This window comes from Phyllosticta capitalensis, assembly GCF_038381095.1.
Source record: "Phyllosticta capitalensis strain CBS 128856 chromosome Unknown BKA78scaffold_10, whole genome shotgun sequence".
Taxonomy (NCBI): domain Eukaryota; kingdom Fungi; phylum Ascomycota; class Dothideomycetes; order Botryosphaeriales; family Phyllostictaceae; genus Phyllosticta; species Phyllosticta capitalensis.
Window position 1 is genome coordinate 177,661 of NW_027117448.1, and position 12,887 is coordinate 190,547.

Below are 12,887 nucleotides of genomic sequence, written 5' to 3' on the forward strand. Positions count from 1 at the left end.
CCCCGGCCCGCCTTGTTGCTAATAACGTACATAAGCCCCGGCTGGCCCCGGCATGCTGATTGAGGTTGTTTGGACCTCCAACCTCCAGCATGCGCATCGCGTAGCAGCAGCAGCAGTAAGCTTGTGGTAGACGCTAATCAAAGTATTGACGCAGCTCTTGCTCGCAAGCGTCCTTATCGCACGCTCGTCTCGTCGTCGACATTTTAGGTCCCAAGCCCGAGAGCTGTGCCTAGCCGACCGAATCCTCCGCGGTTGGCGTATGTAGGAGCATCTGCAGGCACAAGGCACCTGTACCCTGAACCCATCGCCAAACCGACCACCTCATTCAAACTCCATCACACTCTCATTGAAATGGAACAGCATCACTAAACTGCCACGTCGCTTCCATCGCGTCCACAGCGGCATCCATTCTGTCGTCAGCAAAACATCCAGCGCACGCCTCTATCAATTGGCTGCCCGCGACTCTTCATGGCGCTCAGCTGAATGCGGTGTCATCACGCATGCAGATCTCAGATTTGCCCCGGCCAGCCCTTTCCCGTTTGGTGCTGGCGCGTCGTGTGCAGCCCATGATGCCCTCGTGCTCTGCGAAGAAGAATGCTCTTCAATCTCTCTCCAACCTTTTCCATCTACATAACCTCATTGCATCCGTCGACGCCATCGAGCCCAGTCCGGCCGATGCCTGCGCTGCCCCAGATCCGATTCCTGGCCACGCCGACAGGGTCGCTACGGCCTGGTCTGGCCCGCGATGGCCATCGAGTGAGGGAGCGAGGTACATGGCTTGCGCTTTGCGGGGTGGCGCACAGGTCCTGGGGAGCAAGCCCAGCTCACCGCTCGCATGCTCGCTCACTCAGTTTCTGCTCGTTTGTGCGTGATGGCGATGGCAAACACGCCTCATCTTCTTCGCAGTCATATTTCTCAATCTCTATTTTCTCTCACCCCATTCTGTCGATTTGCAAACTTCATTCTCAGTAGTTCGACTGCCAATTCCGCCATCTCCATTATCCGCCCGCGTCTCATCCACGGTCCAATGGAATCTTATGGCAAGAAACGTTTGCTCTACAATTTCCTGCTAACTGGTTAACAATCTCTCAATCATACCCTCATAACGCAAGCCGGCGCAATCTGCATCGCTTGCCCTGGCCCCTCTCCCATGCTATAAAAACCAGCTGTCTGTTCCCACTGCTTCAGAGTCGGTTCTGTTTCTGAGGGTTTGTCCACGACAGCGACTGCGACAGGGCTTATGATCTTGTCGCTCATGTCGCTTGTGAAAAGAACTCTTGCGACCCGTGCTTCAACTTGCAAGTCGACCCGGATCTTTGAAGATGACGCTGATCGTGAGCAGCTCTCAAGACATTGAACCACCAACCTCGTAGAGACTGTCTGCACTTGCTGCGCGTTCTGACGACCCCAATAATCTCACAAACACTCGAACCGCCGTCCGCGTGGCAACGATGGGCAGCGGACTGGACATTGGAGATGCGCGGAAGTTGTTTGCTTTCTTTGTTCCATTGCGCGTCTTCTCTTCCAACTTCACCGTCGAGCCAAGGAAAGGGGACTGCGACGTGGCGCCGCGCAGCCTGAAAGAAAAGCTTGCAAGAGCTCGCGTGTGTCTTTGTATTCTGCCATCAGTCAAGACCAGAGACATTGAAAGCGTGGTGTTTTTCTGGGGTGACTGCATCAAAAGCTTGGTCATTGAATCGGTGTCTTGCATGACTGGACCCCGCAATCCTCCTGCCGCGACATTGTTTGCGTGAGATGGTTTGGGCCTCGGCCGCGCGTGTGGTGTTGTTTGGGCGCGAGACAGACAGGCGCGACGACAAGTCCTTCCGCCGGAGTGAGACTAGTGCCGCTCTGCCTGGTTGGTCCATCCCGTCAGGTTGGGCACAGCTCCCGGGAGACATCAACGACGTTTTCAGACGCGTTTCCACCACCCACATTACATCCAGCATGCTCAACTTCCTCCTTCCCCGCCGCTCAATGCATATCGCATTCCTCTACCCACAATGGACGACAATCCCATTCACGAGCGCTGCAAATGCACCAGCCAGTCGTTCGCCCCGTACGTCTCCTGAAGCTTCCTCTCTCGACAAGATACTTCGCTGACCTGCTCCCAATCAACAGATATCATGGCCAAAGACGCCATTCGGACGTCACCATCCTTTGCAAGGACGGCGTCCGCATTCCGGCACACAAGGTCATTCTGTGCCTGGCGAGCCCGTTCTTTGAGAAAGCGCTTGACCCTGACAAGGGCTTTCAGGTACGTACAACCTACACATACGCACCTACGTAGTCCTGCTGCTCTGCGCAGCGCTGCAATTGGCGCACCAACACCAAAAACGCAAAAACAATCATCTAACGTCCCGCGGGCTCCAGGAATCCCACCAAAACGAAATCAACCTCCTCGACCACGCGCCCAAAAACATCGCCGCGCTAATCGACTTCATCTACCTGCACCGCTACGCCGCGCCCACCCCTCCTGACGCCGGCATCCGCGATCAACTGCTCGCCCACGCGTCGATGCACGCCACCGCCGATTACTTCATGGTCGCCTGCCTGCGCGACGCCGCGCACGCCGCTTTTGCTGCGGTTGTTAAGAGATGGCCGCATGGTGGTGGTTGTGGTGGTTTTGATGCCGCCGACGTCGCCGCCGTCATCGAGGCCGTCTACACCAGCACGCCGGCGGCGCAGCGCGGGTTGCGCGACGTCGTCCTCGACTTCGCGGCGCAGCACTACGGCGAGCTCATCAGCCCTTCCACCACATCCTCCTCCTCTCCCCCCTCCCCTTCCTCCTCCACAACCTCCTTCACAGACACAATGGACACCATTGGCGAATTCAGCCGCGACCTCGCGACGCTGTTCTTTGAGCGCAGCAAGGCGCTGGCGAGCAGCTTTGGCGGCAGGCAGTTTTTGTGCACGTATTGTGTCGAGAGGTATAGCATCCCGGTTGATGGGTTTGAGGGCCTGCAGTGTAAGTTTTGCCGAAGGGGCGGCAAGGTTGTTGCGATTAGGGATTAGGGAGGGGAAGGGGGAGGGGGAAGGGGAGAGGAGAGATGGAGCGTTGACTTTTTGGGGCGTTCAATCACTCGTGGCGGAGGTGTGATGAGGGGAGGAGAGGAGAGGCTTTGGGAGGGATTCCGAATGGCGTTGTACGCCGAACTGGGCGGAAGGTGGACGAACACCTGGTCGAGGCCATCTGCCCATGGGCAGAGTACCGCAAGAGCACGGCTCACGCAAGAAAAGACGAGAATGCGGAGAGGGATTTGGAAGGGCACACACGCCAAACGATTCATGCAAATCCCGTTGACCATTGGCATTACGGTTCTGTCGAGTTTCATGGACAGCGAGGACAAATCAGCGTGGAAAATTGATGGCATTCTTGCTTACCACGAAGGAAAGGTTCCTACACAAGCGCACTATGCGGGTGAACGGGTGTTGGTAAGTTTGATATGGTCTTCGGTGTTTTTTTTTTTTGGCTGACTTGTCGAAGGAATTGTATATAGAGTAGAGCGGGGAGTACCCGGAACGCACTAAAGACGGCAACCTCGCGCACCACGCAATGATGTATCGGACCGGCGACTACTGCGGCTTGGATCAGCTCAAAGACTTGGCAAAGACCAAGTTCTTTGCAGAGCTGAGCTGTGAGCTGGCATCTATGCACAATTTGCAAGCTGCCCATGCGAAGCCTCGGGGTGGAAGGCGTCTGAAGAATTGGCGAGGCCACGCACTCCACTGCGTGTGTATAGAGATGCGTATATATCACCCAAAGCCACCACCTCCACCGCTCTGAACATGATGAATTCCGCTGCCCTCGGTGCTCTCGGTTCTAGTAGCTCAGGCTTGGCCACCTCTTGGGTACTGGGTACAAGAGAGGCTCAATGCCCTGGATGGAGTCCAATCCTGAGCCCGCCTCGATCAATGGCAATGGCAAGAGACGCCGCCGGAGCGAGGCTTCAGAGACCACCGCGGCGATCGAGGACAATCATCAACCAAGCAGACTCGAGCAATAGTGGACCACCGTGGATGGCGCCTTGCAGCACAGGTTTGTCGAAGTGCCCGGTGGTCGCCCTGGCGGCTCGTCAGTGTCGGTGGAGTCGCCCGATGTCCCGCTCGAGGTATGCGTCCTACTCTGGAGAATAGCTGTATTACTGTTGCTGATGTCAGTCACTCGCCAGGAGTCTGAGGAGGATGTCGTTGTACTTGCAGTGTCTGTCATCCTCCACGATGAGAACCCAGACGTTTTCGGAGCTGTCCTGCAATTCATCTACGTTGCTGGATATCAGAACCCAAAGACCGCCAACAATGTTGCTTTCCACGCAGGCATATTCCGCGATGTAGACTACAACAAGGATAAAGGTCTCAGCAAACCTTGCAACGTCCAAGTTCTATCTGACAGCCGCCATCACGTTTACGCTGCAACAAGGGGCCGCCTGTGCCTGAATCAGCACACACGCCTGACCGTTTTTCAAAACGGCTCTTACGTCTTCTTGGTTCTTGGGTTCCGGCTACAAGCTGAAGATTTCTTCGTTTTCTTGGGCTGGAAGATCAAAAGCCGGAGGTCTCTTCTTTCTCTTGAGTCTTGGTGGACGGTCGTCTAATAGCAAAAGCCTATGTGCATTTCTTTTCTCTCCTCTGAAATACTCAAATGCGACCAATGCTTGGATGTGTTTGATGGTTCTCCGTCTGTTAGTATACTTCGGCTTCGTTCCCTGTGCTGTCTGCTTGCGACTACCTTGATTTACTGCAGTTTCTGTATATCTTGTTGGCATCGCCGCTCGCCATTTTGGACGAACGCGATTGATGAGGTTAACCACGCCAGTCATTGGGCTAAAGACTGTGGCCTCGGACGGCCTCAGCACGGAGGTCAGGAGCTGTGACAAGTCTGAGCGCCCCCGTCATGGGAGCATTAATCGTTGAGCTGTTGCCCGTCAGTCAATGCTTCAGCGCACCATCCCGAGATTGCTTCAATCTGGCACCTACTCTGACGTCAAAGTCATTTGTCAAGGTCAAGTTTTCTCAGTCCACCGCGTCATCATCTTCCAGAAAAGCACTTTTTAAAAACAGTACTGAACCCTTCTACTATGGGAACCTTTTGTGGGATTACAAGAAGAGCGGAGTCTCCAAGGAATAATATAAAGTTCCAAGGACTGCAAAAAACTGGTGGCCAAGCTGCATAACTAACACACTGAAGTGGCAGCACAAGATCAGGAAGTGTTAATCTTAGGGCGCGCCTTCCTTCGAGTCGTCGCTGCCCGCTGTCCCCCGCTGCCCTTGCCCTGCCTCGTCGCGCCTTCCGGAAAGGGAATTAGCCCGCACAGCACGCAGCAGTGTAAACATTCGCCGGTGGGCTCTCGACGAAAACTTTTCAACACCACCGCACACTGGACCTTCCATCACCGCTGGTCTTCCTCCATCATCAACCACTCGCAGCGACTTTCTCCGCGACATCCACCATACCTCCCAAACAAAAATTCTCAGAGTTCTTTTTCTCGTCCGCCAGCAAGATCTCGCCGCAGCTGCCGCTGAGTGAGCACTGTACCTTCCACCACCGCCTGCGAGGAGTCTCAGCTGCATGGAAAACACGCGGACCTCAAGTCTCTCCGGTCTTACTCTATCATCGCGGTCTAAAACCTCACACAAGCAATCATCCCCAGCAACTCCCTCTACAAGATTCATCACGCCTTCCAAACGAAAATCCGTAGAGTTCTCTTTCTCGTCCGTTAGCAAGACCTCGTCGCAGCTACTGCTGAGTTGGAGTTTCTGTGCCTCAAGCCACTACAGACCCACCCACAACTACGTGAGTTAATGTCATCTCGGCCCACATGCAGTCCCTCAATGCTCACCCTCTACCACAGAAACACTCCCGTCACTTCGTCCGACCGCTCGCTCTCGGAAATGGATACCACGTACCTTATCCAGTAAGACACCAAACAAATACGTAAACGTGCCGAACCTCGCTGACGACGTTGCCAGACAACTTGAGACGGGACACTTCGTCGACGTCATCATCAAAGTCGGAGACAAGCACTTCGCTGCGCACAGGCTCATACTGTCCTGGAAGAGTAACTTCTTCCGCACCATGTTCACGTCATCGGCGAACTTCAAGGTAGGTAGTCACTGGCTTCTTAAATAATCACTGAGACTTACTTGCTTACTTTCATTTCCTTAGGAGTCTGTTGACACGACCATCACCCTTGACAACGAGGATGAAGACATTTTCGGAGCCGTCTTGCACTTCGTCTACGGTGCCGGATACCAGACGCCCAAGACGGCCAACAATCTGGCCTTCCATGCGAGCATGTTCAGGGCCGCAGACTACTATCAGATTGAAGGCCTCGCCGACCTGGCAAGGTCAAGGTTTTACGCAGAGATGGAGGATTGGGAGGTGTCTGAGGAGTTGGTTGAAGTCATTGAGTTGATTTACTCTGACATCCCCGAGGCGTACCACGACCTCAAGGACATGGTTGTTGACACCGCGGCTCGTCATTTCGACGCGTTCTTGAACTTCCCCAAGTTCAAGAGTGCGATCGATGACATTGGCGCCTTTAGCCGCGATGTCAACCACGCCCAGTCCAAGATTATAGCAGATCTGAAGGCGCGCTTCGGCGGTAGAACTTTCTACTGCCGCAAGTGCGCCAAGGATGTCCCCATCTTCAACCCGCAGCCGGTAGACTGCAGGGTGTGCCACCGCGCACCCATGGTCGCTCCATCCGAGTAGGTGAAAGGGGATACAGAAGCGTCTAGGCGCGAGGCCCGCCTGAGCCTTGATCAGTGCACTGGGATTGGATTGGTGGTTGTTTTAGGGTCTGGCGTTTACGGTTCCTTTTTTATGCAATTCTAAAAACCCTATTCGCATTTCTTCTCAACCTGGTGCGCAGAAAGAATCGGTGTTGATTCGCCAAAATGTTGGCCCTATTTCAGAATAATCTAAGGTGGTATTGCAAGGCACAGGAAGTGTTAATCTCAGGGCGCGCTCCTTTGAGTTGTTACTGCCCGTTGCCCACTGCCCCTGCCTATCCTGTTGCGCCTTCCAGAAAGGGAATTGGCCCACGCAGCGCAGAAGTGTAAACATTCGCCGGCCGGCCGTCGACGAAAACTTTTCAACACCACCACACCTGAGTTTTCAAATCTCTTGGAAGCTCGAAATTTACCAGTGTGGCCAACTTCGCCAGCTATCACCACTTTTTACTCGCTCAAGTCGCTCAAGGCTCAGCTTCAACCCTCAAAAAGTCAGACGGCTACCACAACTCCATCCGCGGCACACTCCACAACACGAACAAGCTCACACTGAGTCTCCCTATCTCTCCGAGGCTCCAAAGCCACAAGCAGGACTTGTCTTGACGGCCATCACCACACGTAGTCGCTCGAAGCTCAACTCCACCCTTGAAAAGTCAGACGGCCGCAATAACTCCATCCTCCGCACTCCGCAATACAAACAAACTCGCACTGGGCCCCCCATCTCTCCAAACATCCACAGCCACTGGTGTGACTTGTTTTGACAGCCATCGACAAGAGTAGTCGCTCAAGGCTCAACTGCACTCCTCAAACAGTCCGACGGCCGCAACAACTCCATCCTCGGCACACTCCGCAACACTTACAAACTCACACTGGGTCCCCAATCTCTCCGAATCTCAACAGCCACCGGCGGAACTTGTCTTAAAAGCCGTATCCCGCGTAGTCGCTCAAAGCCCCACTCCTGCGCTCCACCCGTTTTAAAGTCAGACGGCCACCACTACTTTATCCGCGGCACGCGGCACGCTGCACAACGCAAAAAAACTCCCTTTGAGCTTTCCAATCCCTTCGAAGCTGAACAGCGACCAGCGCGGCCTGTCTCGACAACTATTAGCACGCCTACTCACTCAAATCCCAGTAATACCCTGGAAGGCTCACGACTACTGCACCTGCGGCACACGCCACAACACACCCGAATTACAAATTTCACATCCCGCCTCTTGTCATTATGGCCTCAACCAACGACTTCTCGCAGTAAGTCTTCCATATCTAACGAGCATGGGATCGATAGATGTTAACCATTTCTCAAGGTGGCTTCGGTCTGGTGTCTACTCTGACATCAAAGTTATTTGTCAAGGCCAAGTTTTCCCCGTTCACCGCGTTATCGTGTGCCAGAAAAGCACCCTTTTCAAAACCATGCTGAACCCCGCCACTGGATTTCTGGTAAGTAATCGCTAGTTCCACAAGCTATCTTCGCTGACCTGTACAGGAATACAATACCAGCGAAGTCCACCTCGACGACGAAGATGCGACTGTCCTCAAGGTGGTCATTCAGTATATGTACGATGGCATGTACCCGGACGAGCTTGACAAGAATCGCTTGGTTACGCATGCAACGCTCTTCCGCGCTGCCAACTTCTTTGGCATGAGAGAGCTGGAGCAGCTGGCGGAGAAGAAGTTCAGGGAGTGTTTCCAGGAATGGAAGGTGTCGGGAGAACTGGCCGGGGTCGTTGAGCTCATGTACTCCACGGCCCCAGAGGCGTACCTTGGCCTCAAGGACATGGTCTTGGACGACGCTGTGAGCAATTTCGCCACGCTTGTTGAAGAGGACGACTTCAAGCAGGCGCTGGACGACCACCGCAACCTCAGCGTCGACGTCCTTTTGGTCCAGTCCAACATTATCAAAGGCATGCAGGCGGACTTCGGTGGTAGATCCTTCTACTGCCGTAAGTGCGTCAACCATGGCCTGCCCGTCTTCGACGCGGAGCGGGTGGAGTGCAAGGCGTGCCACCGCGCGCCTTTGGTCTCTCCATCCCAGTAGTTGAAGCGGGATACAACAGAACCGCCCGCCTGAACCTCAATCAGTGCACATAGGTAGACTGGTTTCTTTGGGATCCCCGACGCTGGACGGTTGATTTTTGTATAGAATAGACAGCCCCATTGGCATTTCTTTTTGATTCCAGCCCGCAAAAGTCTTTCCAGCATATATTGCGCCCATTGGCACTCTTTGTACTAAATTCGGTCGTCCCGGACTACAGACCACTTGAAGGCGTTCTTGGAGTCTCTGGACTTCAAGAAAGCGATTGAAAAATTTGGTGCCTTTAGCAGCGACCTTCACCATGCCCAGGCCAACATCATTGCAAGTCTGAAGGCGCGCTTCGGCGGTAGATTTTTCTACTGCTGCAAGTGTGTTAATTACTGCTTGCCTGTCTTCAACCTGAAGTATATTGTGCCTATTTCCACGTTGTGGAGTACTATCGTCACAGACAACTTTGAGGGGCTCGTAGTCTGACAACTTTTTGCGCTTTGTTGCACTACGTCTATACCGGCATCCATAAGGCTCCGTTGAAGGACATGCTCGCATTCCACGCCAATTTATTTGTGGTGGCGGATTACTTCAAAGTCGAGAGTCTTCGAGATACAGCAAGAATGGCGTTCTATGTCGCACTGGATGTAGAGAAGGTCGAGGAGGTCCTTTCGTTGAAACCACATCCAAAGCAACCACCCACGGCAATTTGCTTCACGATATCCACCCCCAACCGCTCTCCAAAAACCAAGATTCTGCGGTCTTGCAAAGCCCTCGCGCATCGATTCCCGCTTCCTAGAAGCCTCTTCTCGACGCACTTTCATCGAACGGTATTCGCCGCCTCACGCTGCAGAGCTCCGGCTTCCTTCCAGGATACAAACCATCTACCTGCACACACATCTCGCTTTCAAGTCTTGGAGATGGCCATGGAGACAAGTGGATCTCTCGCGTATGATATCTGAGCCGTCAAAGTAGTCGACTTTACGGACTCCCTTTACAAGTTCCTCAACAACGGCCTCCCCTCAGACATTACCATAAAAGTTGGTGCTAAGTACCTCTGCCGTGGAGATGTGCGCTCACTGTATGATTGTGTTCTCAAAGAGCGGCTACTTTGAAATTATGCTGCACCTCAACTCCCCTCTCAAGGTATGCATCCTTCTCCAGGAATTAACAGGTAGAACAAATTTGCTGACACTGTTCACCTGCTAGGAGTCCTAGGAAGGTATTGTTACTCTTGAAGACGAAAGTCTGGAAAACCTTTGGGCTCTGTTGCACTGCATCTACGTCGGTTACTACAAGGCTGCGATCGAGAAAACTCTGACATTCCTTGCCAACCTCTTCATGTTCATGAACGTCGTCGCAGCCAACTTTGGGTTGCTCATGGAGCCTACACCGTACGTTGTTCGATCGTATCATTTGTCGGGTTTGATCAAGCTCCAAGTCCATGGAATCTGCTACGGCGGCGGAGAACAATCTCGAATCGGCAACTCGGTCATTGTATTCACCGGAAATTCTGTCGACAAGGCAGATAAGTTCTGCCATTGTAACTGAAGAGTCATTTGCAGATTCAAAGACTTCATCGCCAAGCAAGGAGGAGCAAGGGTAGGAGCAAAACGCCGTAAGCTTCGCTCGCGTGACTGCGCGACGCTCTGTCTGCTCTCGCGACAAAAACGACGTATCTCGACCTCGCATCAGCTCCTGGCAGACGACTGTCTCGCAATCTTCGCAACCATTGACTGGTCGGTCAGCTCTGCAATCTTCGCCTTTGGAGGCTACGAATTTCCTGTGATCAACGTCAAGGTCTTCAAAACTGACCGCGAGCAATTTTGACCCAGCGGAGCCCGCGCCGACTTTGCTCAGAACGTCTCTGTACCGTGGTGCAGGAAAACAAGCCACCCAAGCAAGGAGTTGGAAGCTGAATCGATCGCCTCATGGACGTCATGGACGACTTGGTGGACAAATAGGGGCTTCGAAAACTTTTCGGAAACTTGGAATACAACAATAAGGACGGTCGATTCTTCGACCAAGCCCGACAAATTTCTGTCTCCAATCCTTTCTGTGGTGTCCATGTTTCTTTGACATTGGCACTTTCGACAGCCTTGTCAAAAGCACGGTCGCTCTTTGTTGTATCCACGCTCTTTTGACATTGAAGCCGCTTTTTGAGTCTTTGTGAAGTCGTCTGGTTGCGGCGATTGATGCAAATTGTTCTTTATTGTCCAATTGGTAGTTGGGGTTATCGAAAATATGCAATGGCAGATTTGATGATTTGTCGATAATTGGCGAGCGCGCACTCTTCAACGCCGCAACTTACCCTGGCGAATCAACACAACGACGACACCGTATTCTCCTTCGTTTTGGTTTCTTGTATCAGAATATCTGGGAATTCAACTCAAAACTTTTATCGACAAGGTCTACGTGCAAACTCAGACGCTGTCAGTGCTCATCTCTTGCCCTTGATCATCGACAACGCTTTCGATCGAAGGCTTCTCAGCACCTGCTTAGGACAAATCATAGCATCGTCATCATTCGGCGCGTCCAAAAAGTCTAACATCAAACACCTTGAAGCCAAACGGCGCAAGACGAAAAAGAAATGTGGAACTACTTTACCGGATCTGGTGGCCCGAACAGACTTGTTGGTGGTAAAGTCATCGGTGGCCCCACCCAAGAGATTACCGTCACCTACAAGGGTTTCAAATGGCAATTCCAAAGGGGAATGCTCTCGAATCATAGCGGCTACTTCAACAAAGTACTCAAGGTGCGTCCAAGCTAGCGAAAAGTATCAAGTCCCAGTGTTGCCGACGACTCCTCCAACAGGACGGAAGAACAGCTACGGTCAACTTGGACGGTGAATTGGACAGCGAAGTCGACCCCTTCATTGTTCTAGAAGCGCTCCTGTCTACACGCTCCAATTGCCAATACTACGACGTCATCGGCGACACACTCCCTCTCCTCTGGCACGCCCGCATGTACGACGCCGCCGTGCGCCTCAAGATGCCCGCCCTCAGCACCAGCGCCGCACAAGAATTCAGCATCGCGGCCAACATGCTCCGGCACTCTGCCGACCACCAGCTCAACGAATGGGTCGACGGCTTCGTCGACGCCATCTACCAAATCTACGACACCGACACCGCGACTCACGGCGAAGTATTGCGGCACATTATCGCCGGCCTAACGGCCCGCAAGCTGAGCCTCCTCATGCGCAAAGCGGATTTCGGAAACGTCATGGCCGAGGATGCCGAGTTTGGCAGGGACGTGGCACTTGCCATGCTGGATTTGGTCGATGAGCAGAGGCGCACGTATGCCGGACGCGACTTTTACTGCTTGCCCTGCCGCAGGCATTTCCCCTTTGCTCCGGCTGAGCAGGTCGAGTGTCAGGCGTGCGCCCGTCGGCTGGGATACCTGCAGTTGGAGAAGGTGAAGAGCATATGGTGAAGTGAGTTGAGGAATGGATGGTGTGGGCGGAAAAGGTGTGCGGAAATGCTTGATGCTTCTTTTGTCCCTTAACTGTAGCATAGTTTGGATACTGTAGAGTTCTTTATGCTGATCCTCCCGTGCCCCCTGACCGTCTCTGTGGACAGTGACTGTCAAGTGACCAACGCCCCTGAATGCACACCTTTCTAGGATCTCGTGCAGAGCAGGACGAAAGCGTAAATAGCAGCAACATGAGCTGTCATGACAAAGGTACTCAGCAGTTTGGCAAACCCTCCGACAACAAAGAACTCAGCAAGAGCGGTCAGTAGGCGAAAACCCGCAGCTGACATTTGACACCTATCCACGTACAGGACGCAGTGTCCCAGCGTCGACGGCGCTGCTGCCTCGGGAGCCGTCGGACTAGCCACATACACAGCCTACTGCAGAATATATTGACAGAAAGTGGCATCAGATTCCATAACAACGGTATCCACCGCATATGTGGTGTTCCTGGCGTAGTGGTCGGGGAAGGGGTCACGATAAGGAGTATACCACCAGCAGTTTCAGTGGGCTGTTGGCCAGAGTTGCTCCCGGGTTCAATCCTCGCCGTTGTTATTTTGTTTTGTCGATTTTTCTTTTTCTCTTTTTCTACCGATGATGTTCTACCCCTGCTTCTACCATCATGCCCCAACCACTATGCCATTTCTCTCACAACGGCGGC

The 12,887-nt window shown here is 53.2% G+C and overlaps 7 protein-coding genes across 7 annotated transcripts; all 7 read left to right on the forward strand.

Moving 5' to 3' along the window:
* Positions 1-354: 354 nt before the first annotated feature.
* BKA78DRAFT_26541 (uncharacterized protein) lies at positions 355-1,792 on the forward strand. The gene is made up of 2 exons (XM_066885457.1): positions 355-864; positions 1,343-1,792. The coding sequence occupies exons 1-2, from the start codon at positions 501-503 to the stop codon at positions 1,579-1,581; spliced, it is 603 nt and encodes a 200-aa protein (XP_066740213.1). The 5' UTR covers positions 355-500; the 3' UTR covers positions 1,582-1,792.
* Positions 1,793-2,003: 211 nt separating this feature from the next.
* Positions 2,004-3,015, forward strand: BKA78DRAFT_355803 (BTB/POZ domain-containing protein; the record flags this gene model as incomplete). The annotated part of the gene is made up of 3 exons (XM_066891966.1): positions 2,004-2,059; positions 2,122-2,257; positions 2,374-3,015. The coding sequence occupies 3 exons, from the start codon at positions 2,004-2,006 to the stop codon at positions 3,013-3,015; spliced, it is 834 nt and encodes a 277-aa protein (XP_066740214.1).
* Positions 3,016-3,402: 387 nt separating this feature from the next.
* Positions 3,403-4,419, forward strand: BKA78DRAFT_26543 (uncharacterized protein). The gene is made up of 2 exons (XM_066885458.1): positions 3,403-4,112; positions 4,173-4,419. The coding sequence occupies exons 1-2, from the start codon at positions 3,790-3,792 to the stop codon at positions 4,333-4,335; spliced, it is 486 nt and encodes a 161-aa protein (XP_066740215.1). The 5' UTR covers positions 3,403-3,789; the 3' UTR covers positions 4,336-4,419.
* A 1,413-nt stretch (positions 4,420-5,832) lies between these two features.
* BKA78DRAFT_346350 (BTB/POZ protein) lies at positions 5,833-6,908 on the forward strand (the record flags this gene model as incomplete). The annotated part of the gene is made up of 3 exons (XM_066890520.1): positions 5,833-5,915; positions 5,971-6,103; positions 6,167-6,908. The coding sequence occupies 3 exons, from the start codon at positions 5,833-5,835 to the stop codon at positions 6,713-6,715; spliced, it is 765 nt and encodes a 254-aa protein (XP_066740216.1). The 3' UTR covers positions 6,716-6,908.
* A 1,049-nt stretch (positions 6,909-7,957) lies between these two features.
* BKA78DRAFT_298636 (BTB/POZ protein) lies at positions 7,958-8,770 on the forward strand (the record flags this gene model as incomplete). The annotated part of the gene is made up of 3 exons (XM_066886936.1): positions 7,958-7,983; positions 8,040-8,172; positions 8,219-8,770. The coding sequence occupies 3 exons, from the start codon at positions 7,958-7,960 to the stop codon at positions 8,768-8,770; spliced, it is 711 nt and encodes a 236-aa protein (XP_066740217.1).
* Positions 8,771-9,823: 1,053 nt separating this feature from the next.
* Positions 9,824-10,723, forward strand: BKA78DRAFT_360280 (uncharacterized protein; the record flags this gene model as incomplete). The annotated part of the gene is made up of 3 exons (XM_066892404.1): positions 9,824-9,901; positions 9,974-10,149; positions 10,321-10,723. 3 exons carry the CDS (start codon positions 9,824-9,826, stop codon positions 10,583-10,585), a joined length of 519 nt encoding a protein of 172 aa, XP_066740218.1. The 3' UTR covers positions 10,586-10,723.
* A 622-nt stretch (positions 10,724-11,345) lies between these two features.
* BKA78DRAFT_360282 (uncharacterized protein) lies at positions 11,346-12,323 on the forward strand (the record flags this gene model as incomplete). Its single annotated transcript, XM_066892405.1, has 2 exons — positions 11,346-11,510; positions 11,570-12,323. 2 exons carry the CDS (start codon positions 11,346-11,348, stop codon positions 12,185-12,187), a joined length of 783 nt encoding a protein of 260 aa, XP_066740219.1. The 3' UTR covers positions 12,188-12,323.
* Positions 12,324-12,887: the final 564 nt, after the last annotated feature.